The sequence below is a fragment of the Tursiops truncatus genome, chromosome 4 (assembly GCF_011762595.2).
Source record: "Tursiops truncatus isolate mTurTru1 chromosome 4, mTurTru1.mat.Y, whole genome shotgun sequence".
Lineage (NCBI taxonomy): Eukaryota > Metazoa > Chordata > Mammalia > Artiodactyla > Delphinidae > Tursiops > Tursiops truncatus.
Genome location: NC_047037.1, coordinates 68,835,689 through 68,861,424, shown reverse-complemented (window position 1 = coordinate 68,861,424; position 25,736 = coordinate 68,835,689). Strand labels below are relative to the sequence as shown.

Below are 25,736 nucleotides of genomic sequence, written 5' to 3'. Positions count from 1 at the left end.
AAAAAACTGGCAGAAGACTCAACCTGGCCTCCCACAAACAGGACAGATTATTCAGGCGATGGCACAAATGGATTCTACATCAACCAAGGCTATGAAAGCTCTGAACAGATTCCAAAAGAAAAACTCTAATTGGGAGGCCAAACCACAGAGCAACATTTTTGGACCAGATTGTAATCAGAATTGTTAACAGAATCCCTCTTTTACCCAGAAACTAAAACACTGTAGAGAGGTGATGATAGTCTACCCTTATCTTTTCTTTCTCCGTCTGAAGATTCAAAGTGCACTTCTCAGTGTATTGGGCCTTGCAACAAAGGCCCTTAAATATGTTTATTTTGACTGTATCCTCTACCATTGAGAAAAATAATGCATTTCCTAGAGTATCGGTTTTTTTCTAACAAACTTTATTCACAATGCATAGCATTATCCTGGTTAAAATGCACAACTTTTCATGGTAGTAAAATTAATAGTATGAACATCAATAGCAGAAAGGAAAGATGAAGGACAGTTTGATCTTTGAAAGTTTCATCAACATATTTTTACTTTCATCTATGGAAATAAAGGAATCTGAAAAAAAAATCTTCTCTCAATAAATTGTCACATGTTTACTTAACGTTATATTCACTTGCAAAGAACATTTATGCATATATCTTTTCCCAAGGTCACAGAATCCCTCGTTTTGCTTCTTTATATGGTTTTAATAGAGAAACAAGAATTGAAATTTACTTCAGAAAATTCAGCTCTAACTGTGGTAAGTGTGGAAGTGGAGAATGATGGAGGTGTCTGATAACTGCCTATAATCTTGGCTTGGGCACAGCTAACATCTAAGCAAACTCCACCGATGTTGGCATCTCCCTAAGTATATTGTTTTGGGGCCTGTGAGTTAGAAGGTCCAGAGTAGATCACAAAGGTAATGAAATAAACTATTAAAATGTACTTTTCACTCAAAGAAGCATGGCACCTTTATTTGCTTTTTATTACTGACAGGAAAATCTCAAGTTCTAACTCCAAAAGTTGGCCCAGACCCAGCATTGCTCATCTTAAAAGAAGCAATCCTAGGGAAGGGACCCATTATGTTTGTATCTACAGCATGACAATTCTCAGGATGCTAAATGACTTAAGTTCCATTTCATCTTTTCATAATCTAAATCAATTATCAGATGCGCATTAAGGACCACAAGAACAGGTACATGCTTTACAAATATATTCTGCACTTTATTACCTTTAACATATATCAACCTCACTGTGACCTTGAAAGGATATTTATTCCTAGTGAACATTTTAAATTCCCTACTAGGATTTCCTTGTAAGCATAAATCTAATTTTGCTAATTAAACGGATCTTTAATGGGTCATAGGCAATTAGTTAACCAGTCCCATTCTAAGAGTGCCCATTACGTGCCTAATGCTGTGATGCATGGATTCAATCATGTCTTTACAATTCTGAAATCTTTAGGATTGAAAAAATGTTTTCAAATTTCAGTAACTCGTTGCTGTAAATAGTATTATATGCTTTTTACACAAACCAGCAGCATAAATGCAAATTCCTATTCAAACAAACATTTAATATTTTATTTTATTTTTAATCTTTTCTTGGATGTGCAGCTCTTGGAGAGTGACAATTTTTAAATGTGTCTAATTTAGCTTATGATTAAGAAATACATGTCAACCTAAAACACGGCAATTCAGGTTCCTTGAGCTGAAATATCTGTATTTAGTAATTTGACCTTTAGAACGAGAAGATTCAATTGATACACTATGACATGTAGATAGCATAAAAAGATTTTTTTTTAAATCTTTTTTCAACAAATGTACAGCCTCCCACCACTCAGGTTTTCAACAACCAATCAGGTATCCGATAGGCGATGATCTTTATTTCACACATCTTTTTTGAAGGTGGGGACTGGACATGATAAAGTTGGACTCTACACTAGACTTCATTAAAAATACACTCAGAGAAAGGTTAAGTAGTCTTGGGGAAAATGTTTGACGAAAGCACAATGAACATGGCCACATAATCAAATGATCACCTATAGGAAAAGCAAACCAGACAGCCTTAAACGACCCATCACCAAGAGTGGCCACTTTTTGAGAAGACTGATGGCTAACTTTGTGAGCTTATCTCTAAGGCTGAAAACTGCTAGAGACTTGAACACTACCTGTGAAAAATGAATCCATGAATTTCATTTAAAAGCACACTTGTGACTTTTCAGTATTATTCAGTACTGCTAGGACTGCCTTCTGGAGTGGACATGTTCAGAGTCCTCTAGAAGAGTTTGACCTGAGGATCCTCAGGATGTCCTCTGTGTTGCCAATTCTATTCCCTCACCCATAGGCCAGTGTGGAAATTTCACCACACCCCAGTCTCCTGTTCAGGGCTAAGATTTGTCCTCTGCAGTTATCTTTATTAAAAAGTAAGCACACCCAGGGAGACAGAACACATTAAGCTGCTGCCAATCTCACCCTGATTAGACAATACTAGGAAAGAGCCTTTTTTTTTTCTTTTATAATTTTACTATTGAGAGTAGGACATAAAAGGGATACGAAACTGAATTTAGAATAAAAATGCAGGGATAATTTTGGATCATGCTGTCAGGTAGGAGACACACCTCCCAGAAGAACAGGGAGGAAGAGAGTTTATCTGCAGGAAGAGGGTTTATCTGCAGACAGAAATGGTGCCATAAGAAAGGGAAGGGATTAGTCAGGGAACAGGAAGAGAGACAGGGTCTCTACTTGCCCTGATGGTAGCACGTGACCCCTTCTGTTATCAGTATTCTTAACCCTGCAATTAGATTGTAAAGTATTTCTGGCCTGGGAGTAAAATCTAAATCAGTTTAACAGGTCCAAGAATTTCACTGAGTCATCTGTTTAGTTACTTTATCTACCATATTCCTGGTTCCCTCATTCCACCCCGAACCCCCTAAATTTACTTAAACTTTTCCTTTATTTAATGCCATACTTTTAATGATGGCACAATAAGGATGTCATTAGCTGGCAGTGTCGTTTAATATCTGATATAATCCCAGGGTATAGAGACCTGCATCCACTTCTCCCCACCTGCTGCCGATAAGAATTCCACTGGAAAGGTATTAAAAAGTAGTGTGTTTCGTTCAACACATAATCAATAAAATGCAAGGGTAAAATCATGACACTCCTTGACATAGTAAAAGCCTTGAAAAGTAACACAGGATATTGTTTTCTAAATATGGCACCTTAAACCTACATTTAATGATCTCTTGCTAAGGTTAAGAGGGTCAAACTCTTGAAATACTTCAAAATCCAAAGGGAATGATGGAGCTTTGTAGGAGTAACAGCCCACTCCAGCTTCTCACATATTCCTTACAAATAAGTCGCTTCCAGGGAAATCACTGGATCCGAAACACTGGAGCCGAGAGTTCCTTCTCCCATTCACCCCCTGCCCCCATCTACACAGGAGCAAGGAGATGGGTGTCCAGCCTCAAATGGTTTATTAATCAAAAGTTCTTCAAGCTGCCTAACCACATGCTGAATTTCCAAAATTCTTTTCTCACCAGAAAAGGAATATGAATTTTGATGTCAACCCCAAAATTGGGGGCTCTTAACATTTTTTTTCAAAATCACATATAAAAGGTTCTTTATCCCTCTGGCAAATACAAAATAGTTACCCTCAGGGGAAAGGAAAACAATATTTATAGAAGATAAATGATGATGTGATATTAAGATCCTCTGCTGGCTCACTCAAAAGGCTACTGCTTCTTACTCAAGCTGCCACAGGAAATCTATGCTAGTAGGGAGAAAACTTTCCATGGCTCAGTGATGAGACAATACCAGTAAACAATTTATTAAAGAGCCTGCCATCCATCATTGGAATTTGGAACAATAATGATACATTGAAAATAAGTATTCATCCCAAGTTTCTTTTCCTCCTCACAAATTCCTTCAGCTCCAATATCTCTTCAGTAAATTAATAGTATTTTGCTCTTAGTCTTTTTGGAAACAAGCCAAGGAAAGAGAAGGCACCAGCGGCAGCTGCCACAAACCCAATGGTACTTATTGCTCGGTTGGCCTATAAGGAAACAGGAAACAAACAAAAACACATCTTATTCTAAAAGCATCTCAGTGTCCTAAACCCCAGCTTTAGCTTGTTTCCTAAACTGAAGACCCATTTTAATGTACAATGGATGAATTCAAAACTCAATGCAAAATTAAAATTCTGCATGCAGATGAAATAAATTTATAATTATTATAATTATGACAAAGATAGAAATACACATAGGTAGAGATCCCTCATTTTTTTTTTTTAAGAAGATGTTGGGAGTAGGAGTTTATTAATTATTTTATTTTTGCTGTGTTGGGTCTTCGTTTCTGTGTGTGGGCTTTCTCTAGTTGTGGCAAGCGGGGGCCACTCTTCAGCGCGGTGCACGGGCCTCTCAGTATCGCGGCCTCTCTTGTTGCGGAGCACAGGCTCCAGACGCGCAGGCTCAGTAGTTGTGGCTCACGGGCCTAGTTGCTCCGCGGCATGTGGGATTCTCCCAGACCAGGGCTCGAACCCGTGTCCCCTGCATTAGCAGGCAGATTCTCAACCACTGCGCCACCAGGGAAGCCCGAGATTCCTCATATTTTTATAGCTTCTGAGAGTTTACAAACTCATTATGCCACCCAGGGGTACTAATAATTGTCATAGTACCCCTGGGAGGTAGCATTACTCCTGTTTTGTAAAACTTGAGAAGTTAAAAGTGATTTGCCCGAGGGAGGTCGTACCACCAGGATGTTTAGATACAGTTTAGTCTTGAACCATGTGTTCTCCCCCTATGAAACCCCTACGCCCTAAACACATACTGGTTTGGTTGATTCTGTATCAAGGTGAATATCCTGTGTGTGTGTGTGTGTGTGTGTGTGTGTGTGTGTGTGTGTGTGTGTGTATTGGTTGAGGGGTGTAGACATGATAAGAAAGTGGGAGCACTCATTCAAGAAGTCTATTAAAAAGATGACAGCATTTGGATGGACCCGTATATGTGTGTGTGTGTGTGTGTGTGTGTGCTCCTTGACTTCATGTCTGTTAGGAAAATAATTCAGGGATGTGACTTGAGCTCAATACCTATAGGCTCTTATTTGGTAGATACACTTTCTATTCTGATAAACAAACTTCAAGAGAAGTCAATACTGATGATAACTATCATGTCAAAAAGTAATTTCTCATGTAGATAAACAAAAATAAACCACTCTCAAGCTCAATTGTCCATAAAGGAGCTCAGACATTTATATCTTTAAGGGTATTAATCATCATCATGAGGATGGAACTGATGAATATTCATGGTTTCATGGCACTCAACTAATATCGCCTTCCATCTGCAGTGCAATTTTATGACCCAAAGGTCACATTCAGATACTTCAGAGTCATCAGGTATTCTGAAAACGACAGTTATTCTCTGGGAGTTAAGAATCGGGCTTTCAAATAAAGCAAAACATTTTTCCTAAATTACTCTGGAGACCAGCCCCAGTGCTGGAAAGTGTGACCCAGCTCACACTGGAGCATGCCCTCTGTCTAACCCACAGCCCTCCACCACGGAGCCTGCCACCCCCATATGCCACATAATGTTCCCTCCCTAACTGTGGGTTCCCTATGGGGAACAGGCAGCATGGGTTCTAGCCAGGACAGAAGCACAATGGCAAGAGTATTCACTTCATTACATCATCCTGTGGTCTGTAGGGACGAGGCCTATAATTATAACTCCCTGCTCTGTTACCATCCCCAGTTGCCAAAGAGAACGACACTGGCAAACAACTGAAAAATCCTATTTTAGTTTACAATTCTAATTTAATGTATTTGGTTAGTTGGTTATTTCTTTTATCTGTAATTTTTAATTAGTTGCTACCTAAGTTGCTTCCCAGGAGAGAGTCAGAATTCACTATAGCATAGAGCTACCCACATAGCTCATGGGGAGCAAAAAAGGGCTGGGAGATATAAGATACCAGACAAAATTCCAAAGAGGGGCAGAATCAATAATCAGACAGGGAGTAAGGATTATAAACCAAGCCCAAACCTCATGCAATTCCAGGCAGATGCTAGATTCCAAGGAGGGCTGATACAGGAAAATATGGCAGGCAATGCAAAAACAGGAAGGTGCAATTGGTGTCTTTAAACAGAGATATCAAATGGCAGCAGAGGACAGCCCTGGGAAAATGGCAGGATCCTGTGGGTGGGGTGGCCCCAGCTAGATGCAGTCCTAACTCATTGGGTATCTTTCAGCCACTAGAAACATAACATGTGAGAGAAATCCCATAAATCTAAGAGACCTGGGGAGGGGACAGACAACTTAATACTAACTCAAAATCCCCTGAGATTGCACAGGCAAGATACAATTGTAATAAAGCCACTTCCAGCATGCAGTTTCCCAAATCCCAAACATTTATTTTTTTCAAGTTGCATTCTAAATGGAAAAAGCACATGTAATTTGGACAATCCCTTAGAGTTATGTGTAATGGGATCTAACCTGCAAGATTATAAAATCCCAGGATTTTTGTGGTGAAACAGCATGAACAAGAGCTTTTACTTCATGGCTGATTTAGGATTATAAGATCACCAAATCCTATCCGGCACACTTCATCCTTTATAGGGCTTTCGGGGTGGGGGGGGGGGCATGGTAAACAACCCATTCTGAGGATCTATATATACATGCTCAATGAAATGTTAGCTATAACTGAAGCAGCTGGGTCCAGACATCAGTTTAGCTGGGTCACAGATAACTGTAGGGGTTATCAAAATCCCTCTTCCCCCAAGACTCTAAGGCTGCAGTGCTAAGCAAAGAAACACAGTCAGCGTGTAGTGTCAGCTTGTCCAGGCCCATTCAAGGGTGCTGCTATCTTCCACAAAGATAGACACATTTTAATAACTTGTTTAGACTCGAACAGTGAGAAATGTTGATTTTAGGAATTTGTAAAAATAAGGAAAAGACAAGCCACAGGCTGGAAGAAAACATTGGTGAAAGGCATATTTGATAAAAGATAGTTTTCCAAAATACGCTAAGAACTCTTAAAACTCAACAATATGAAAACAAGCAAGCAACACAATTAAAATTGGGCTAAAGATCTCAAGAGACACATCACTAAATGTGATATGCAGATAGCAAATAATACATGAAAAGATGTCCAACATCATACATATTTAAGGAATTGCAAATTAAAACAATGGAGATACAACCACGTACCTATCAGAATGGCTAACCTCCAAAACGCTGACAGTGCCAAATGCTAAAGATTTGGAGCAACAGGAGCTCTCGTTCATGGCTGATGGGAATTCAAAATGGTACAGCCACTTTGGAAGACAGCTGGGCAGTTTCTTACAAAACTAAACATACTCTTACCGTATGATCCAACAATCATAATACTTGGTGTTTATCCAAATGAGTCAAAAATTAACATCCACAAAAGACCTATATGCAAATGTTTCCAGCAGCTTTTTTTCATAATTACCAAAACTGGGAAGCAGCCAAGATGTCCTTCAGTAGGTGAGTGGAAAAATAAACTGTGGTGCATCCAGACAAGGGAATATTATTCAGCGATAAAAAGAAATGGGAAACCAAACCATGAAAAGACATGGAAGAATTTTAAGTGCATATTGCTTAGTATGATTTCAACTATATGACATTCTGGGAAAGATAAACTACAGGGCAGTAAAAAAAAAAATCAGTGGTTGCCAGAGATTTAGAGAAAGAGGGAATGATTAAGCAGAGTATACAGGATGACATTACACAGTTGTCAAAACCAACAGAATTTACAACATAAAGAGTGAACCCTTATGTTAACTATTTTAGGGGAAGAAAATTTTTTCCTTTACCCATAACAAGTTCTCAGCTGAGGCTCTGTAATAAGAGGAAAGCAAACAGAAGTTTATTAAAATGCATATCTCATATACTCATGGGAGAAATTCAGGGAAGAGTAACTCAAAGAGAGAGAATAAACAAAACACAGCATTAGTAAAAGGAAAGGAATCATAAAGATCAGAGCAGAAATAAATGAAATAGAAACAAAGAAAACAATAGCAAAGATCAATAAAACTAAAAGCTGGTTTTTTGAGAAGATAAACAAAATTGTAAATCTTTAGCCAGACTCATCAAGAAAAAGAGGAAGAGGACTCAAATCAATAAAATTAGAAATGAAAAAGGGGAAGGTACAATGGACACCACAGAAATACAAAGCATCCTAAGAGACTACTACAAGCAACATTATGCTAATAAAATGGGCAACCTAGAAGAAATGGACACATTCTTAGAAATGCACAACTGCCAAGACTGAATCAGGAAGAAATAGAAAATATGAACAGACCAATCACAGCACTGAAATTGAAACTGTGATTAAAAATCTTCCAACAAACAAAAGTCCAGGACCAGATGGCTTCACAGGCGAATTCTATCAAACATTTAGAGAAGAGCTAACAACTATCTTTCTCAAACTTTTCCAAAAAACTGCAGAGGAAGGAACACTCCCAAACTCATTCTACAAGGCCACCATCACCCTGATACCAAAACCAGACAAAGATAATGCAAAAAAAGAAAATTACAGACCAATATCACTGATGAATATAGATGCAAAAATCCCCAACAAAATACTAGCAAACAGATTCCAACAGCACATTAAAAGGAGCATACACCACGATCAAGTGGGATTTATCCCAGGGATGCAAGGATTCTTCAGTATACCCAAATCAATCAGTGTGATACACCACATTAACAAATTGAAGGAGAAAAACCATATGATCATCTCAATAGATGCAGAAAAAGCTTTCGACAAAATTCAATACCCATTTATGATAAAAACTCTCCAGAAAGTGAGCAAAGAGGGAACCTACCTCAACATAATAAAGGCCATATATGACAAACCCACAGCAAACATCATTCTCAATGGTAAAAAACTGAAAGCATTTCCTCTAAGATCAGGAAAAGACAAGGATGTCCATTCTCGCCACTATTATTCAACATAGTTTTGGAAGTCCTAGCCATGGCAATCAGAGAAGAAAAGAAATAAAAGGAATACAAATTGGAAAAGAAGTAAAATCATCACTGTTTGCAGATGGCATGATACCATACATAGAGAATCCTAAAGATGCCACCAGAAAACTACTAGAGCTAATCAATGAATTTGGTAAAGTAGCAGGATACAAAATTAATGCACAGAAATCTCTTGCATTCCTATACACTAACAACAAAAGATCAGAAAAAGAAATTAAGGAAACAATCCCCTTCACCATTGCAACAAAAAGAATAAAATAACTAGGAATAAACCTATCTAAGGAGGTAAAAGACCTGTACTCAGAAAACTATAAGACAGTGATGAAAGAAATCAAAGATGACACAAACAGGGGCTTCCCTGGTGGCGCAGTGGTTGAGAATCTGCCTGCCAATGCAGGGGACACGGGTTCGAGCCCTGGTCTGGGAAGATCCCACATGCCGCAGAGCAACTAGGCCCATGAGCCACAACTACTGACCCTGCGCGTCTGGAGCTTGTGCTCTGCAACAAGAGAGGCCGCGACAGTGAGAGGCCCGTGACCACGATGAAGAGTGGCCCCCTCTCGCCGCAACTAGAGAAAGCCCATGCACAGAAACAAAGATCCAACACAGCCAAAAATAAATAAATAAATAAAATTAAAAATTAAAAAAAAAAAAGATGACACAGACAGATGGAGAGATATACCATGTTCTTGGATTGGAAGAATCAGTATTGTGAAAATGACTATACTACCCAAAGCAATCTACAGATTCAATGCAATCCCTATCAAATTACCAATGGCATTTTTTACAGAACTAGAACAAAAAATCTTAAAATTTGTATGGAGACACAAAAGACCCCGAATAGCCAAAGCAATCTTGCGGGAAAAAAACGGAGCTGGAGGAATCAGACTCCCTGACTTCAGCCTACACTACAAAGCTACAGTAATCAAGACAATATGGTACTGGCACAAAAACACAAATATAGATCAATGGAAAAGGATAGAAAGCCCACAGATAAACCCACGCACCTATGGTCAACTAATCTATGACAAAGGAGGCAAGGATATACAATGGAGAAAAGACAGCCTCTTCAATAAGTGGCGCTGGGAAAACTGGACAGCTACATGTAAAAGAATGAAATTAAAACACTCCCTAACACCATACACAAAAATAAACTCAAAATGGATTAGAGACCTAAATGTAAGACCGGACACTATAAAACTCTTACAGGAAAACCTAGGAAGAATACTCTTTGACATAAATCACAGCAAGATCCTTTTTGACCCACCTCCTGGAGAGATGGAAATAAAAACAAAAATAAACAAATGGGAGCTAATGAAACTTAAAAGCTTTTGCACAGCAAGGAAACTGTAAACAAGACGAAAAGATAACCCTCAGAATGGGAGAAAATATTTGCAAACGAATCAACGGACAAAGGATTAATCTCCGAAATATATAAACAGTTCATGCAGCCCAATATTAAAAAAACAAACAACCCAATCAAAAATGGGCAGAAGATCTAAACAGACATTTCTCCAAAAAAGACATACAGATGGCCAAGAGGCACATGAAAAGCTGCTCAACATTACTGGTTATTAGAGACATGCAAATCAAAACTACAATGAGGGGCTTCCCTGGTGGCGCAGTGGTTGAGAGTCTGCCTGCCGATGCAGGGGACACGGGTTCATGCCCCGGTCCAGGAGGATCCCACATGCCACAGAGCGGCTGGCCCCGTGGGCCATGGCCACTGAGCCTGCACGTCCAGAGCCTGTGCTCTGCAACAGGAGAGGCCGCAACAGTGAGAGGCCCTCGTACCGAAAAAAAAAAAAAACTACAATGAGGTATCACCTCACACTGGTTAGAATGGGCATCATCAGAAAATCTACAAACAACAAATGCTAGAGAGGGTGTGGAGAAAAGGGAACCCTCTTGCACTGTTGGTGGGAATGTAAATTGATACAGCTACTTTGGAGGGTGGTATGCAGGTTCCCTAAAAAACTAAAAATAGAATTACCACATGACCCAGCAATCCCACTACTGGGCATATACCCAGAGAAAACCATAATTCAAAAAGACACATGCACCCCAATGTTCCTTGCAGCACTATTTACAACAGCCAGGTCATGAAATCAACCTAAATGCCCACTGACAGACAAACGGATAAAGAAGATGTGGTACATATATGCAGTGGAATATTAGCCATAAAAAGGAACGAAACTGGGTCATTTGTAGAGATGTGGATGGACCTAGAGACTGTCATACAGAGTGAAGTAAGTCAGAAAGAGAAAAACAAATATCGTATATGAACACATATATGTGGAATCTAGAAAAATGGTACAGATGAACTGGTTTGCAATGCAGAAATAGAGACACAGATGTAGAGAACAAACGTATGGACACCAAGCGGGGAAAGTGGCAGGGCGTGGTGGTGGTGGGATGAATTGGGAGATTGGGATTGACATATATACACTAATATGTATGAAATACATAACTAAGAACCTGCTGTATAAAAATAAATAAATAAAATAAGACACAAAGAATTCCGGCTTAGGCTTATATAGCATCTTCCACAAAGAACAATAAATTTGTGGAGAAATGACAGGACACAGGAAAGTGGTTCGCCTTCCAAGGGCAACAGTCTGTGGGAAGGTAAACATACAGGAAACTAATGGTAAACAGAGGCTTGTATGTAGTTTGCTATGTAGATACCTCTAGTGCCCTCTCTAGGCTGATAAGGGTCTTACATTAACCACTGGTTGTCCCTGATGATTAACTTTTGTCCTTCCTGGTAGAGTGGGGAGGAGGAACACCTTTGAAAATTTATGTCCTGCTTTTAGGCAAATAGGGGGAGAGCAGAGAGCTTTTCTTGCAACCGCTTCTACTCAGTTGTCTCTCAACTGCTCAAAATAATCCTTATGCCAAAGTGACATATTTGCGGGTGGCATATTCTGGTTTCCTTCACTATGGACTCTGGTTGATAAGGATGTACCAATGTTGGTTCATCTTTTGTAACAAATATACCACACTGCTGTAGGATGTTGACAGTGGGGAAGGATACATTTATGTGTGTGGGAGGGGGAGTATGCGGGAACTCTCTATACTTTCAGCTCAATTTTGCTGTGAATTTAAAACTACTCTAAAAAGTAAAGTCCATTAATTTTTTAAAAAATACAGAAAAGTACAAAGAAGAAAAAGATGCGGCCACAATCCTTCCACCTTCCTAACCTTTTTATGTATTTATAGTTTTTTAAATTGGGGGAAATACACAGCCATTTCCCAAGGATACTGTTCTATGCTCAAGACCCCTAAGCCTTAAAGGGACCCTGGAAAACAAATCTAATATTAGTTATTATTAGTACTAACACTATTAATTAGTGATAGAAATAAAAATAACAATTCGAGTGCTGTAGTTTCTTAGATCAGAGAATTTTACTAAAGAGTGTCAACAAAGATCTATAAAATTGCTAAAATACTGAAATTAAAAGTAGTCTATGAAAGTACACTTTTTATTGGGATGAATAATATGTAACGGAGTATGCTAAGAGACTTTAAAAATCTCTTACAATCTATAAAACAACCTCGCTTTATAGATTAGGAAACTGATAAACAATGTGTCCAAAGTCATCCAGCTATGAAGTGGTGAAGATGGGGCTCTAGCTCAGATCAGCAGAATTCCAAAGCTTAGGTGTGTCCTTAAGGCTGTCACTACACCATCTTCATCAGAACCTGCTAAAGAACAGTTCTATTAGTTGTTAAAAAAATGGTTACTTTTTCATGGGTCTTGACCTGGGTATGAAAGGTGGAAAGATGATAGATTACAAGTGAGAGTCAAAGCAAAAAGATGGCTTTAATTCCTTTTGATTTAGCCACATTAAAAAAAAAATACTGATTGAGTGCAGTGGACAATTTTGTCATTAACAAACTTTATTTCTTAGCCATACCACTACTTTTCAATGCAAAGGTGAGCTGAAACTTGTGTGCACGTCCTCTGTGTTTTGGATCAGAAGCAATTTATTGCTACATGTGAATAGAACATTCATTATGGCAATGCACTTCCTAATAAAAATGAATTTCCAATCAAATTACTTCTTAATAAAAAAAAATGTATCCTTTCATTATGTTCCATCTCCCATTTTCCCAAGCTTTCGTGAGCAGAATTGTAACTTCATTCCTCAGAATAGACATTTATATAACAGATCCACCATTTAAAGATACTGAAAGCCTTTACATATTCATTTTCTCACACCACTTTAATAAATCTTTAGGTTAAAACATCAATGATGGAATTGGATTGGTGGGAAGATAGGTAGGGAAAGGGCATGCTTTTAGTGAGGAATCTAACATACTACCGAATAGTGATGGTAAATAACAAAACTATAAGCTACTTCCTCTGGTGGGGGAAGTCCCCCTGGTGGCACAGTGGATAGGACTCCGAGCTCCCAATGCAGGGGGCCCTGGTTCAATCCCTGATCAGGGAACTAGATCCCACATGCATACTGCAACTAAGAGTTCGCATGCCACAACTAAGGAGCCCTGGAGCCACAACTAAGGAGCCTGCTTGCTGCAACTAAGACCCGGCACAACCAAACAATAAATAAATAATTTTTTTAAAAGTCAATTAATTCACTGAAAATCCTCCAAAAGCTCAATGAATCAAAGGATCTCCTCAAAAGCACAACATTTATTTGAAACTAGCATCGCAAGGAAACAGAAGACATCTACAAAGCCACCAAGCTATGGCATCAGTTAGCCTCTTTCAGCTAATGGAGAAGAATCTCACTATTACCATCTATGTTTTCGGCAAATGAATTCCCACTCAAAAATGTCAGCATTCTTTTCAGCATATTTTTTTCAGTATATAAAGTTACTGATTAAATTGCTGTATGGTGGGGTAATGGGAAAAAAAACTGAAGGACAGAGGGCAATAAGAATGACAGAAAGCTATGGTCTTGACTGCTTCAAGTCCCGTCTAACCTAAATTCATGATACGAATGTTCTAGTCTCAGTGTGGTCATGAAATTGCTGCATGACCTTGGGCAACTCGATTCCCTCCTTTGTCCTTCAGTGTTCTCATATTTTCTTGTTCTTTTCCATTTGTTTGAGGCCTGAAAACTTGATCATAGTCAGTAGCTATTATTTTCCCAATGTAGAAAACTTCCATTTCTCCTAGAGAAAACTCACCTGCTCTGAAACTCCTTCTCCATAGCGGAGCAAAGTCACAAAATGCTCACAGTTGTTGACAAGTAAGTCATACTCCACCTCCTGTCCAGCAACAAACTCTGACCGCTGCATGACTTCTTCCACGGGGAGTGGTGGGTATGTTCCATCGTATTTATTGTTTATTCTGTATGTGTCATTTCCCACAACATCCTTCAAAAGCTGCATCTTCACCAGGGCCTTTCTGCTGAATACAGACTTGGCGCTTGTAAACGATGCAGAAATGCCATCGTCTATAAGGAGAATTCTGGTTAGCAAGATATAGCGACCCAGCCCAGTGAACTCCACTGCCATCCTAACTTATCCTCAAACCAGAAACCATTTAATCTTACTAATAGTAAACCCTCATTCTCTAATTTATCACTAACATCTGTTCAATACTATATGAGTGAGAATATAAGAAAACTTTTTGAAAATCTATATCTACCTATCTTTTTGAAAATTTATAGAACAAATTGGGTGGGAAAACTCTACCTATTTTTGAGGAATAAGTTCCCTATCAATTGATTATTATTAGGGATCTTGGCATATGTTTCCAACAAAGTACAGATAAGATCATTGCCCCCTTTTTCTATGACGCAGTCTATTTTTCAGCATTTGAACCCTTCCAAACTAATACCATTGGGCTTAGCAGTAGTGCATTACGATTAGTGCTCTTGTCCTGTATCTAAGCAGCTCTCCTTACACCCAGCTCTGTTTTTACACTTGTTCTTTTAATTAGGCTTCACTTTGAAACCTGCAGGGGACCCCAGTCTTCTCAGGGGTCAGTTGGGATCAGGCTGGGGCCCTGCCTTTGTTTTGCTAGTTCCTTTAGCCAAGAAACTAAGTCCTAAAACTAAACCTAATGTAGTAGGCACTGTCCACTCTATGTGGCCCCTAGCTGTGCCCAATCCACCTGTCACAATTCCCCATGCCCTACCACTCCATCTTACTGCCTCTATTCGTAAGCATTGGTCTAGACTGCCTGAAACCTCTGTGTCCTGGCGTGCCGTGGTCAGCACCTGAGGCATCTGATTCCTTAGCGTTCAGCTTTAACACCAGGCCCTAGGCCCTCTCCATCTGCCCGAGACTGCTATGCTTGGCCATTGTTCAAGTAAACCATGAGATGAAGGGTCTCTGTATAACCCGTCTTATGACACTTTTCCTTTCAGTTATGACTAAAAGCAAACATTTTTTTCCACTCCTCTTTTTTTCTCTCCTCCAAAATCCTTTTCATTGGAGCAGCATTTCCAGTTAATTATCTTACATGTTAAAAGTTCTTACACATTACAAGTTCATAGGACACATATATCCTAGTTAGAATTATTCAATTTTTTTTTTTGACTAGTTTGATGTAATCAATTTACCGATGAGAAAATCAAAGCCTGGAGAGATAAACTGGCTTGTGGAACATCCCACAAGTAGTTAACAGAAACAGGAATTTAACTTCAGTCTACAGGATCAAAGGTCAGTGCTTGAACCACACTAAGATGGAGCTTAAGGTGGGAAAAAAGAAAACAGCACAGAAACCTCATATTATTTTCCAAATGTGAAAACTGCAGAGATAATGTAAAGAATTGCTTAGCGTTAATTATTAGACTCTACAGAATGAGTGGCTCTATATCGTAAATGTCATTTTATTTGCCATTTCCACTTCCAATATTCTAGAACAAGAGGCAAATAGCTCAAAATCTTGCAAAAATCACTTCATTAACAGTTCTCAGAAGCTCTCAAGATAGTAAGACTTAGGCCTATAAACACTTCTTTATAAAGGTATCTTGAGGAAAAATTATTCTAAGCAATTTGTTATTTGCATACATTTTTTCTTAATAATTTGTGCTCATTTCTAAACCTGTAGAAAATACAGAAAAATACAGCATAAACACATAAATAAATATAAACCACCTATTATCCTGCCACTCAGAAATAACTATTGTTATTATTTTGATGTATTTTTACTGTCTTTTATTATCACTTGTATACGTGTGTGTATATGTTTGCATTAACATGTATGTGTGTATATATGATTTCTTTGCAAACCAGGTACCATATTACACAATGCACTTTAATCTGGAATTTTCCAATAGCTATCATACAAGATCATCTTTCATGCAATTAAAGATGTCCAGAAATGATTTTTAGCTGTTAAAGTATTATTGTTTTAGTCTACTGAGCACCCCATCTTACCACTGCTTCTTCCTTTCTGGAAAAGACTCTTTCTAGGCAAGTCATACTATCCTATTCCTGCACACATGGGACCCACACCAGACAATTAGAGTCATTCTCCATGATTTTTCTTTTTTTTTTTTTTTTTTGCAGTACACGGGCCTCTCACTGTTGTGGCCTCTCCCGCTGCGGTGCACAGGCTCCAGACGCGCAGGCTCAGCGGCCATGGCTCACAGGCCCAGCCGCTCCACGGCATGTGGGATCTTCCCAGACCGGGGCACGAACCCGTGTCCCCTGCATCGGCAGGCGGACTCTCAACCACTGCGCCACCAGGGAAGCCCGACTCCATGATTTTTCTAACTGCAATGGGCAGGAAGTAACTCTCTCCTGTGGGTCACAAGCCTGTAAGGATGAGAGCCTAAGAATGCTTATGGTCATCAGCTCAGCTTCTTAGACATAGCCTGGGATAATGAAGACAATATACAGAAAAAGAATGCAGATGTGGGATGGAGAATTTTGATAGTGTTCAATCCCCTAGATCTGGGCATCCCTGAGGCCAGCACCATCTCTACTCTTTCTGTAGTTTCCTTCACTGAAGCAATGAATTTGCCGTTTTGTTTAAGTGAATTTGAATTTATGTTACTTGCAACTAAAAAATTCTGCCAGGCCTTCCCTGGTGGCGCAGTGGTTGAGAGTCCGCCTGCCGATGCAGGGGACACAGGTTCGTGCCCCGGTCCGGGAAGATCCCACATGCCACGGAGAGGCTGGGCCTGTGAGCCATGGCCGCTGAGCCTGCGAGTCCGGAGCTTGTGCTCCGCAACGGGAGAGGCCACAACAGTGAGAGGTCCGCGTACCGCAAAAAAAAAAAAAAAAAAATTCTGCCAAACACAGATACCTAATATCTTGTGGCTAAATCATAATTCACTTAACCATTCCCTTGCTAGCCATTGATCCATTCTGTTTTTTAAACCATTATAAATGAGATAGAAGTGAACATTCTCATACGCAAATATTAAATTAGTATCTCTAAAAGTATTTCCCAAGAATAGATTCATAGAGGTAAAATTACAGGGTCAGAGCGTATGAACTCCTTTAAGACTCTTAGCACATATTGTTAAATTGTTTTTGCGAACAATTTTATCAACTTATATTTCTGTCAACAGTATCCTTGTGTTCATTTCATTATACCTTTATCAACAGATTATCATTTTTTTAAATTTTGCTAATGTGAGAGGCATAAAATCTGTCATTTTATTTTATAATTCCTAGATGACTGAAAAGCTGAAACCTTTAAAAACAGTCTTCTACAGACTGTTCACAATCTTTTACCCATTTGTTTGTTGGGATTTGGGTGTTCGCTGCTGTTCCCTCAGCTTAAGGAACTCTTTCCCCAAATGTCACGTGCTGGGTTTCTTCACCTCTTTCAAGTTATGTCTCAAATGTTACTTTCTCGTGAGATTTTCCTGACAAGCTAATTTAAAACTGCAGCAGCCACAACTCCCCAGCACTTCCTATCCTGCTTCTATGATTTTCTCCGTTATCACTTATCTCTAATCTAACATTACTTTCTGTATTTTGTTCATGCTCCCTCTCTCAGGCTTGCTCTCTCCCTCTCTCCCTCTCTCCCTCTCTCTCTGTCTCTGTCTCCCTCTCTCTCTCCACTAGAATGTAAGCTCCACTGTGTAGGGACTGGCTTATGTATCCCTAGCATTTAGAATAGCCTTTGGCACATACTGGAAAATCTATAAATAGATGTTGAATGAATTGAAATCATCTATTTGTATTATATATAAAGACATTGTGACTCTTGTCATGTTTGTGGCAAATATTTTCCCCAGCTGATTATTTACTTTTTAACTGTGTTTTTTTAATCCAGAGGTTTAAAATTTTAATATTAATTGGCTTTTGTGATTTCTTCAATGCCACTTTAGTCTTAGAAGGTCCTTCTGTAAACCTACATCAGTTGGATTTATCTACTTTCTACATTTTATTTCTAGTCTGTTTTATTTTATGATTTTTTCATGATTCCTTCTTGTAACAAGAAAACTAAAAAGCTCCCAGGAGCTTCTGGAAACAAACCTTACCTAGAGGTGCTATGTTGATAACATACCCATCACCCAAGTACAGTGCCCAGTGTTGATAGCCAGGACGAAACACTTCAATCAAATCACCTGGCTGAGGGTTGCCAGGATAGTTCAAACTAAAGCAATCATTAAACGCCACCTGCAACGACAGACACAAAGAAGATCTAGCTGATATGACTTGGCAAAAGAAAATCAGTTCAAGGCTTCTATAGAAACATGGCAATACAGAATTTATTGGGATTGCATTCCTTATTAAATACTTAGATTCACACCACTGTCCTTTTCTTTCAATGATTCCTACACGGAATTATGTGTGCACACATGGACAAGTGGAGAAAGAATTTCTCTACTATTGCTTAATTTTCTATAGCAATGCTTCTCATACTGATTAACCCCAAGGCTCCTTTATTATAATAAGCATTTCATGATAATATCTGTTTTACTATGTAAATGTTCAGTTCATGACTACACAAAAAATATAATAAAGCACTTAGCATGAAAAAAGTCAGGATTCAGAAGCAGAAGATCATATAGTGATCTTTCATATAGTGACTTAGTAAAATCAAAAAGAGGTCTGGGTGTTCACGAACATTCTGTGCAAAAGTATACTTTATCCTGCAAAACTTACTCTGTGATTTAAGCGGACACAAGCTCCAGGCTCAGATGAGTGTCCAGTCAGATATTCAGGCATACTGTAGGACACAGGACCTTTCTTCCTTGTGCTGAACTGTGCTGTGCAGACCCAGGCACACTGGCCTCCACCTGAAACCATATACAAGTCCCCGTGTCCCTGTCTTTTGAAGAAAAAAGGCTTTTGCTTTAGTCTTCCAGGCTTCCCCTGAGTCTTAAAAGGCTGGCTCAAGAGTTAATGATTAGGAAAGGTGAAGAAGTAGAAAAAAAGAATAGCTGCTGGGTGGGGAAACTGGTAACAATTTAGACTATAAATCAGCCAGATAGCAGAGTCACCAAACTTCCAGTTCCCTGAAATATATAGATAAATATCTGACACACATTCCTAAGTTGTTTTTATAGGAAGCAGAACCCCATCAGGTGAAAACTACGACTTCAAGCACATAGACACAGACTGGTTGAAACCAGAAGATTAATGATGCTTGAAACTTCACCTTGATGCCAACCAAGCCGAGAATTGAGCACAAGCTGATCACACACCCTGTGGCCCCTCCCTCACCTTGCCTTTAAAAACCCTTCCCTGAAAGTCATTGGGGAGTTCAGAACTTTTGAGCATGAGCTGCCCATTCTTCTTGCTTGGCACCCTGCAATAAATGCTGTACTTTCCTTCACCACAACCCAGTGTCAACAGGTTGGCTTTGCTGCATGTCAGGCAAGGGGACCCAAATCCAGGTTCGATAACACACCCACTAAATATCAGTAAACACCCTTTGTCATTGTGACAACCACAAACACTCTCACAGATTTCCACCACTCCCCAACTGCCCCACTTACTGTCTGATTCCTCATTTCTGATTCCCAAAACAGTGCAAGGTGGGACAACTTGGAAGGTTGGGAAGTTCATCATATTGATGGGTATGTCTGAAAATTCACAGTTTGGTGAATTTTTTTCCTTTTAAGTCAGTACTTTTCAGAAAGAACATATAAGTCTCTGATGGTTGATTTTTATGGAACATTACATTTTCTATGTACAGCATCCAAGTAGAAGGATTCAGTAAGAGGAAGTTATGTACATTCATTGATAATAAAAAGGAGATTTCATGTTATAACCATGTTGGATATCTAATTGACAACAGAGTATTCCTCTGCATCTCTCACTCTAATGTAGATACATATACTCATTTACAAAATAAACCCAAGTGCCAGAAAGGGAAACTTCCAAATCATCTAAATTATAATTATAATAGCATAGGCAAAGAGCTTGGGGATACAGACTATCATTTTCCTGGCACACTAAAAGTCTTTTTTACAACAATTAATATTGGGAGGGTGTTTTCCCAAGTATTTGTATGCCATCTGTTGAAAACTTCAATCATCATACTGTCACAGAAATGAGGCCAAATGCAAACTGTCCATCTGTTGAAAAATAACTATTAAAACAACTTTATGGAAACTATTAAGTCTAACCACCCTCTCAAATATGTTTGAGTCTTATTAATATGGCAGTTCACAATTTGGCCACATGGGCACTAAAAGGAAAAATAGATACTATACTATGATATAAACAAACACATTTCCCATGAAAAGGAATCAGCAAGCACACACAGCTGCCTGTTAGCATTCAGAGACCTAGCCAAGCTTACAATAATAACCACCATTTGAACAGAAAGTACTTTGTAGTGTAACGGTTTTTTTCAAGTGCACTATTCAATTAACCCTAATTCATGTTTTAAAAATCTACCATGATTTGAGTTTATTATGTTATTATCACATTTTACAGCTAAAAAGTGATATTAGCGAATGCCAACCTTTTTAAAATACTCCCTGAAACACTTGTATTATAAAATACGGAGGGAAAAATAACTACCCTAGGTGTGAGAGACATGAGTTCTTGTTTCAGGTCTTCTCCATGCTAGTTCTGTCACTTTGGGACTTAAATGTAAAATATAAAATTATAAAACATAGAGGGAAAAATACATAGGAGAAAATCCTCAGGATTTAGGGTAAACGAAGAGTTCTTAGACTTGACACCAAAAGTATTATTCGTAAAAGGAAAAACTGACAAATTGGATGTCCTCAAAATTCAAAACTTTTGCAGCACAAAAGACCCTATTAAAAGGACAAAAAGACAAGCTACAGAGCAGGAGAAAATTTTTGAAAACTACATATCCAAGAAAGGACCAATAGCAGCAACATACAAAGAACTCTCAAGACTTAACAATTAAGAAGCAAAGAATACAATTAGAACTTGAGCAAAGGACACAATGACACCTTTCATCAAAGAAGAGTCGCAGATGTCAAGCCATGTTAAACATCAGTGGCTATTAGGGATATTTAGATTAAAACCATGATAGCACTACATACCTATCACAGTAGCTAAATTAAAAAATTGTGACCAGAGAAAATGCTGGCAAGAATGTGGAGTCACTGGATCACTCATTCACCGGCTGTTGATAATATAAAATGTTGCAGTCACTCAAAGTAGTCTGGAAATTCCTTTAAAAACTTACCTTGTAACTAAAATATGGTCCAGCAATTGCACTCCTAGGCGTTTATCCCAGAGACTGGAGGCATTAAAGACTTATATTTGCACAAAAACCTGTACACGAATGTTTATAGCATCATAGGCCAAAACTGGAAACAACCCAGATGACCTTCCATGGGTGAACAGTAAACAATTTGTGGTACACCCATACCATGGAACACTACTCCTAAGGAGTAAAAAAGAACAAACTATTAATAAATGCAACAACACAACCAAGGATGAATCTCTAGAGAACTGTGCTGAGTGAAAAAAGCCAGTGACATGACATGTTATATATATGATTCCATCTATACAACATTTTGACATGACCTAATTATAGAAACAGAGAACTAATAATGGTTGCCAGGGGTTAAGGAAGTGGTAAGAAGGAAGTGGGTGTGGCTATAAAAAGGCAACATATGAAAGATGCTAGAGAGGGTGGAATGCTCTGCCTCTCCATGTGGTCCATGTCAATAACCTGTTTGTGATACTGCAGTGTGGTGTTGCAAGATGTTACCACTGGGGAAAACCTGGCAAAGGTACAAGGGATCTCTCTGTATTATTTCTTACAACTGCATGTGAATCTACAATTAGCTCAAAATAAAAATCTTTAATGAAAAAAAAAAAAGATCAATGTATTTTTCCCCCCCGCAGAGCATAGAAGAAGACCAATATGGGGAAGTTACAATGAGGCAACTTTTAGCTGTATACGGGGAGAATTTCTCTTTTATTGAAAGTGATCCAACAATGGAATGGAGCACCTTGTACAGATATCAGTCTCTGTCACTGGGAATGTTTAAACACAGTCACAGTTGATAAAAATAAGATTTCCATGGGGCGGGGGGGAGGCGCTGGTAAGGTGAGGAGGCCTTCCGAGGTCCCTTTCACCTCTAGTGTTCATCTCATTCTATTTCCCAGAAACTGTGCAATCCTCAAATCAACAGCACAAAGTAGATATAATTATTTCCCCCATTTTAAGTATGAGGAACCTGACGTTCAGAGCAGTTCAGAGACTCATCCAAAGTTACACAGTGGGAAAGGGCAGAACGCACATCTAGACTCAGACTAGCCTGCATCCAAGGTCAGGCTCCTCATCCTTAAATGCTTGTCCCCGTGTGCACTATACCTCCTCCCTTGCTGACCTTTCTGCAGCCCTTCTTGCACGCTGTGAGACTGGACAACAGTTGTGAGCTGATGATTACAATCACCTTTTTAGAGACGAGGAAACTGAGACTCAGATGAATTAAGTATCAGAACTAAAAGTCACACAGGTAGTAACTGACAGAACTAGAATTCAATCCCAGGTCTGTCTGCTTGTTCCAGACTGCATGCTCCTTCCTTACTCCACTGATTAACATCACTAGCCAAAGGAATTGCTACTAAACGATATTTCATCTTTTCCACCTTCTCAAATATTCATTAGATAGAGAAGCTGCAAAAGCATACAGAATGTATATTTCATAAGACAACACAGGAAGTTTTTAAACATTCATATGTGGAACCAGTGAGTAATAGGAAGTGGAGCCTTGGGGAACCCCTGCTCTTCTGCAGGGGAGGTGTCAAGATGAGAAGCTTCTAGAAGCTTTTAGAAGGTTCCCAGACTCATCATACCTTAGGGAAATGGCTAAAACCTGTCTGCTTGGGTAATTTGATTTACATGGACATCTACCCATTCCATTCAAGTGCAAGTGTGTTATGTAGTGCTTCACGAACATGATAATACAGAACGAATTAAAGATACATTTTTAAGTCCTCTGCTGAAATCTTTGTGTGTCACCTTTAAGGTAAAAGTACTTCATTTTAACAGTTCATCTGCACAGAATTGTTTGACTAGTTTACAATAAAGAGTGTCTGTAATCTTTGTACAAGAAACTTCCTGTTTCATGCCAAAACAAGCTTCCTTGTTTATAGCTCCTTGTTGGCCCCCCGGGATGCATCAGAAGAAATAACGGCCCCCCTGCACAGATAGGGACAGGCTGATTAACTGCTGCTTGTGTCCCTGGGGCCACCTGTGTTACAAGAATACTGAGAGCACTTTTTCACAAACTACTCCCGAGGATGCTATTGGCGGTCTGAAACATAAGCACGGGCTGTCCCTACAGTCCAACAGTCTCCCAATTCAGTCTGGACCATTTCCCACTAAAGCTGCATTTTTCATCCATAGCCCTAGGCTCCCAGAACGGCTAATTCACAGACCCTCAGAGCTGCCAGTATCCTTGCTCCCACATCCTCTCCCTACAGCTGAGGGTTCCAACTCCCAGCCAAATGAACCATCAGCCATTGCCCCCTCATTCCTAGCTTGGAATCCCTCCGTGGATCCCCCTGTCGACTCTGAATCTCGCTCCCTCTGTAATCTTGGACTCCTTATGCATCCCTACATTCTAGGCAAACCAAACCATTATTCCTCACTCTCACCTGGAGTTATGTTGCTAGTACCGAAACTTCTACCTGGAATGCGCTGCCCATTTCCAAATGACCCACTTTTAAGGATCCAGATCAGATGTCACCTCCTCCCCAAGGTCCACCTCCTCTCAGCCACAAGTGACATCTCCTTCCGAGCTACCACTACTCCTTTATCTCTCTAACGCCCATTGCGTTTGCTACACCTGCGTGAGTTACTGATGTCTGGGGAATTTTCTCTTCTGCTCCACGTGGAGGGCTGGTTCCTGTTTATCTCTACACCTGCAGTTTGCTGCAGAGTGGCTGTCACAAGTAACTGCCCAGGGAATGTTTAATAAATGAAGGAACTAGGATCCCGAGCCCAGGGAGGCCAGAGCGGCTGGGCTTTTCCAGCACACAAATTACATTAATAGTCCTGAATGCCACAGTGATATCACCATTCATAGTTCCAAAACCTAATATATTATAATAATAAATACTTATTATTCATACTCATTTCAGTGAAGACGGTGGATACAAGGCCTTAGTAAGCAAGACGAGGTCCAGTCCTGGTTCTGCCACTTGATAGCTGTGTCACACGGGAAAGCGAGTCTCTCTTTCCCCATGGACTCTGTTCTCCCACTTGCAAGAAAAGAAAAATGGGGGGGGGGGGCTAGGGGGGAGGAGGGACATAGGTTAAATGAGAAGCTCTCTACTGGTCCCTGGGGCTCTCTCGTCTGAGAGCCAGTTCAGCAAGGCTGTCGGGGTCCTAGAGGTCCTCCCTCCCCCTCCCCAGTACACCTCACTCTGAAGCCTGGGTTATTCTCCCCACAGGTGGCAGCGGCGAGGGTCCTGGGGTCGCGCCGGCCACGCCGCTGCTGCCCCTCCAGCTACCGGCCGGGGGTCCACTCTATCTGCGCCCGGGGGAGGGCACGGCGGCAGCGGCGTACTGCCGGTAGCCAAGGCCGGCCTCCGGCGCCAACACCACCCCGCCGCGCGGAAAGGCCCCGGCGCTCCGACGGTGCAGCGCACGCTCGCTGCTCCTGCCGCCCGGGCCGGGCTGCGCCACCGCCTGGGGACCCTCCGCCCGCCCGCCCGCCTCCGTCCCCTCCGCACCCCTGGGAGTACCGACGCCACACCTGCTCTCCGCTCGCACAGACACACACACAAACCCAGCCGCCGAAGCGCAGCCCCAGCGCGGTAACTAACCGAGGACACCCTGCCCCGCCACTGGGACGTTCCTGCGTCAAATTTTCCCGGTACCAAGGGCTGGTCTAGACGCGGCGGCTGTACCGTTAAATTGTCTTGTTGAGCCCAGAAATGTTCGTGAGCTCGAATACACATTGCGTCCACTAGGAGCGCGCCCCTCCTCACTCTACACAAATTCCTCGGAGGCAGCAGAAAGGATCCTGGTCCCTGTGCCCCAAGAAAGCCTCTCAGTCTAAGCTAAGGTGGGAGGAGGGAGTGGCCTTAAAAAACCTCCCTGCTTCCCACCACACATACCTACAAAATGTGTACCCGGGAGCCAGTTCCGGCGCCTTTGGGGACTTTGGGGACACACGTGGACCCCACCCACTTTGGACTCCTCCCTGTCACCCCCCCCTCCAGCCTAAGATCAACTTCAGAAGTGGGAGGAGGGCGGAAAGGAGGAAGGGAGGGTGCCTAGGGCCCTAGATGTCCAGGCACCAGTTTCTCCCAATGGGAAATTTACCTGGCTCCGTCCGATGGGGCCTTCCCTAAAGACACGACTCCCTCGGACAGGCCATTGCCCTCCCCACTTGCCCTGCCCTGTCCC

General features: G+C 40.5%; 2 protein-coding genes across 5 annotated transcripts in view; one reads left to right on the top strand and one right to left on the bottom strand.

The window, feature by feature from the left end:
- The window catches only part of ATP13A5 (ATPase 13A5), a 101,774-nt gene extending 101,375 nt beyond the window's left edge, over positions 1–399 (top strand). The window contains 1 exon segment of the mRNA XM_033855208.2: positions 1–399. Coding sequence (XP_033711099.1) covers positions 1–174 — 174 coding nt within the window. The 3' untranslated portion in view covers positions 175–399.
- Positions 395–25,736, bottom strand: PLAAT1 (phospholipase A and acyltransferase 1). Of its 4 annotated transcripts, XM_073804033.1 has the most exons (7): positions 25,151–25,326; positions 24,455–24,583; positions 21,549–21,749; positions 19,037–19,170; positions 18,409–18,547; positions 14,144–14,412; positions 395–4,041 (listed from the first exon to the last, which is right to left on the bottom strand). In XM_073804033.1, exons 4-7 carry the CDS (start codon positions 19,097–19,099, stop codon positions 3,940–3,942), a joined length of 573 nt encoding a protein of 190 aa, XP_073660134.1. In that variant the 5' UTR covers positions 19,100–19,170; positions 21,549–21,749; positions 24,455–24,583; positions 25,151–25,326; the 3' UTR covers positions 395–3,939. The 4 variants fall into 4 exon arrangements, with proteins under 4 accessions (XP_073660134.1, XP_073660133.1, XP_019777875.2 ...); XM_073804032.1 differs by lacking the exons at positions 21,549–21,749; positions 25,151–25,326 and adding an exon at positions 25,653–25,736; XM_019922316.2 differs by lacking the exon at positions 21,549–21,749 and having other exon boundaries at positions 25,151–25,328.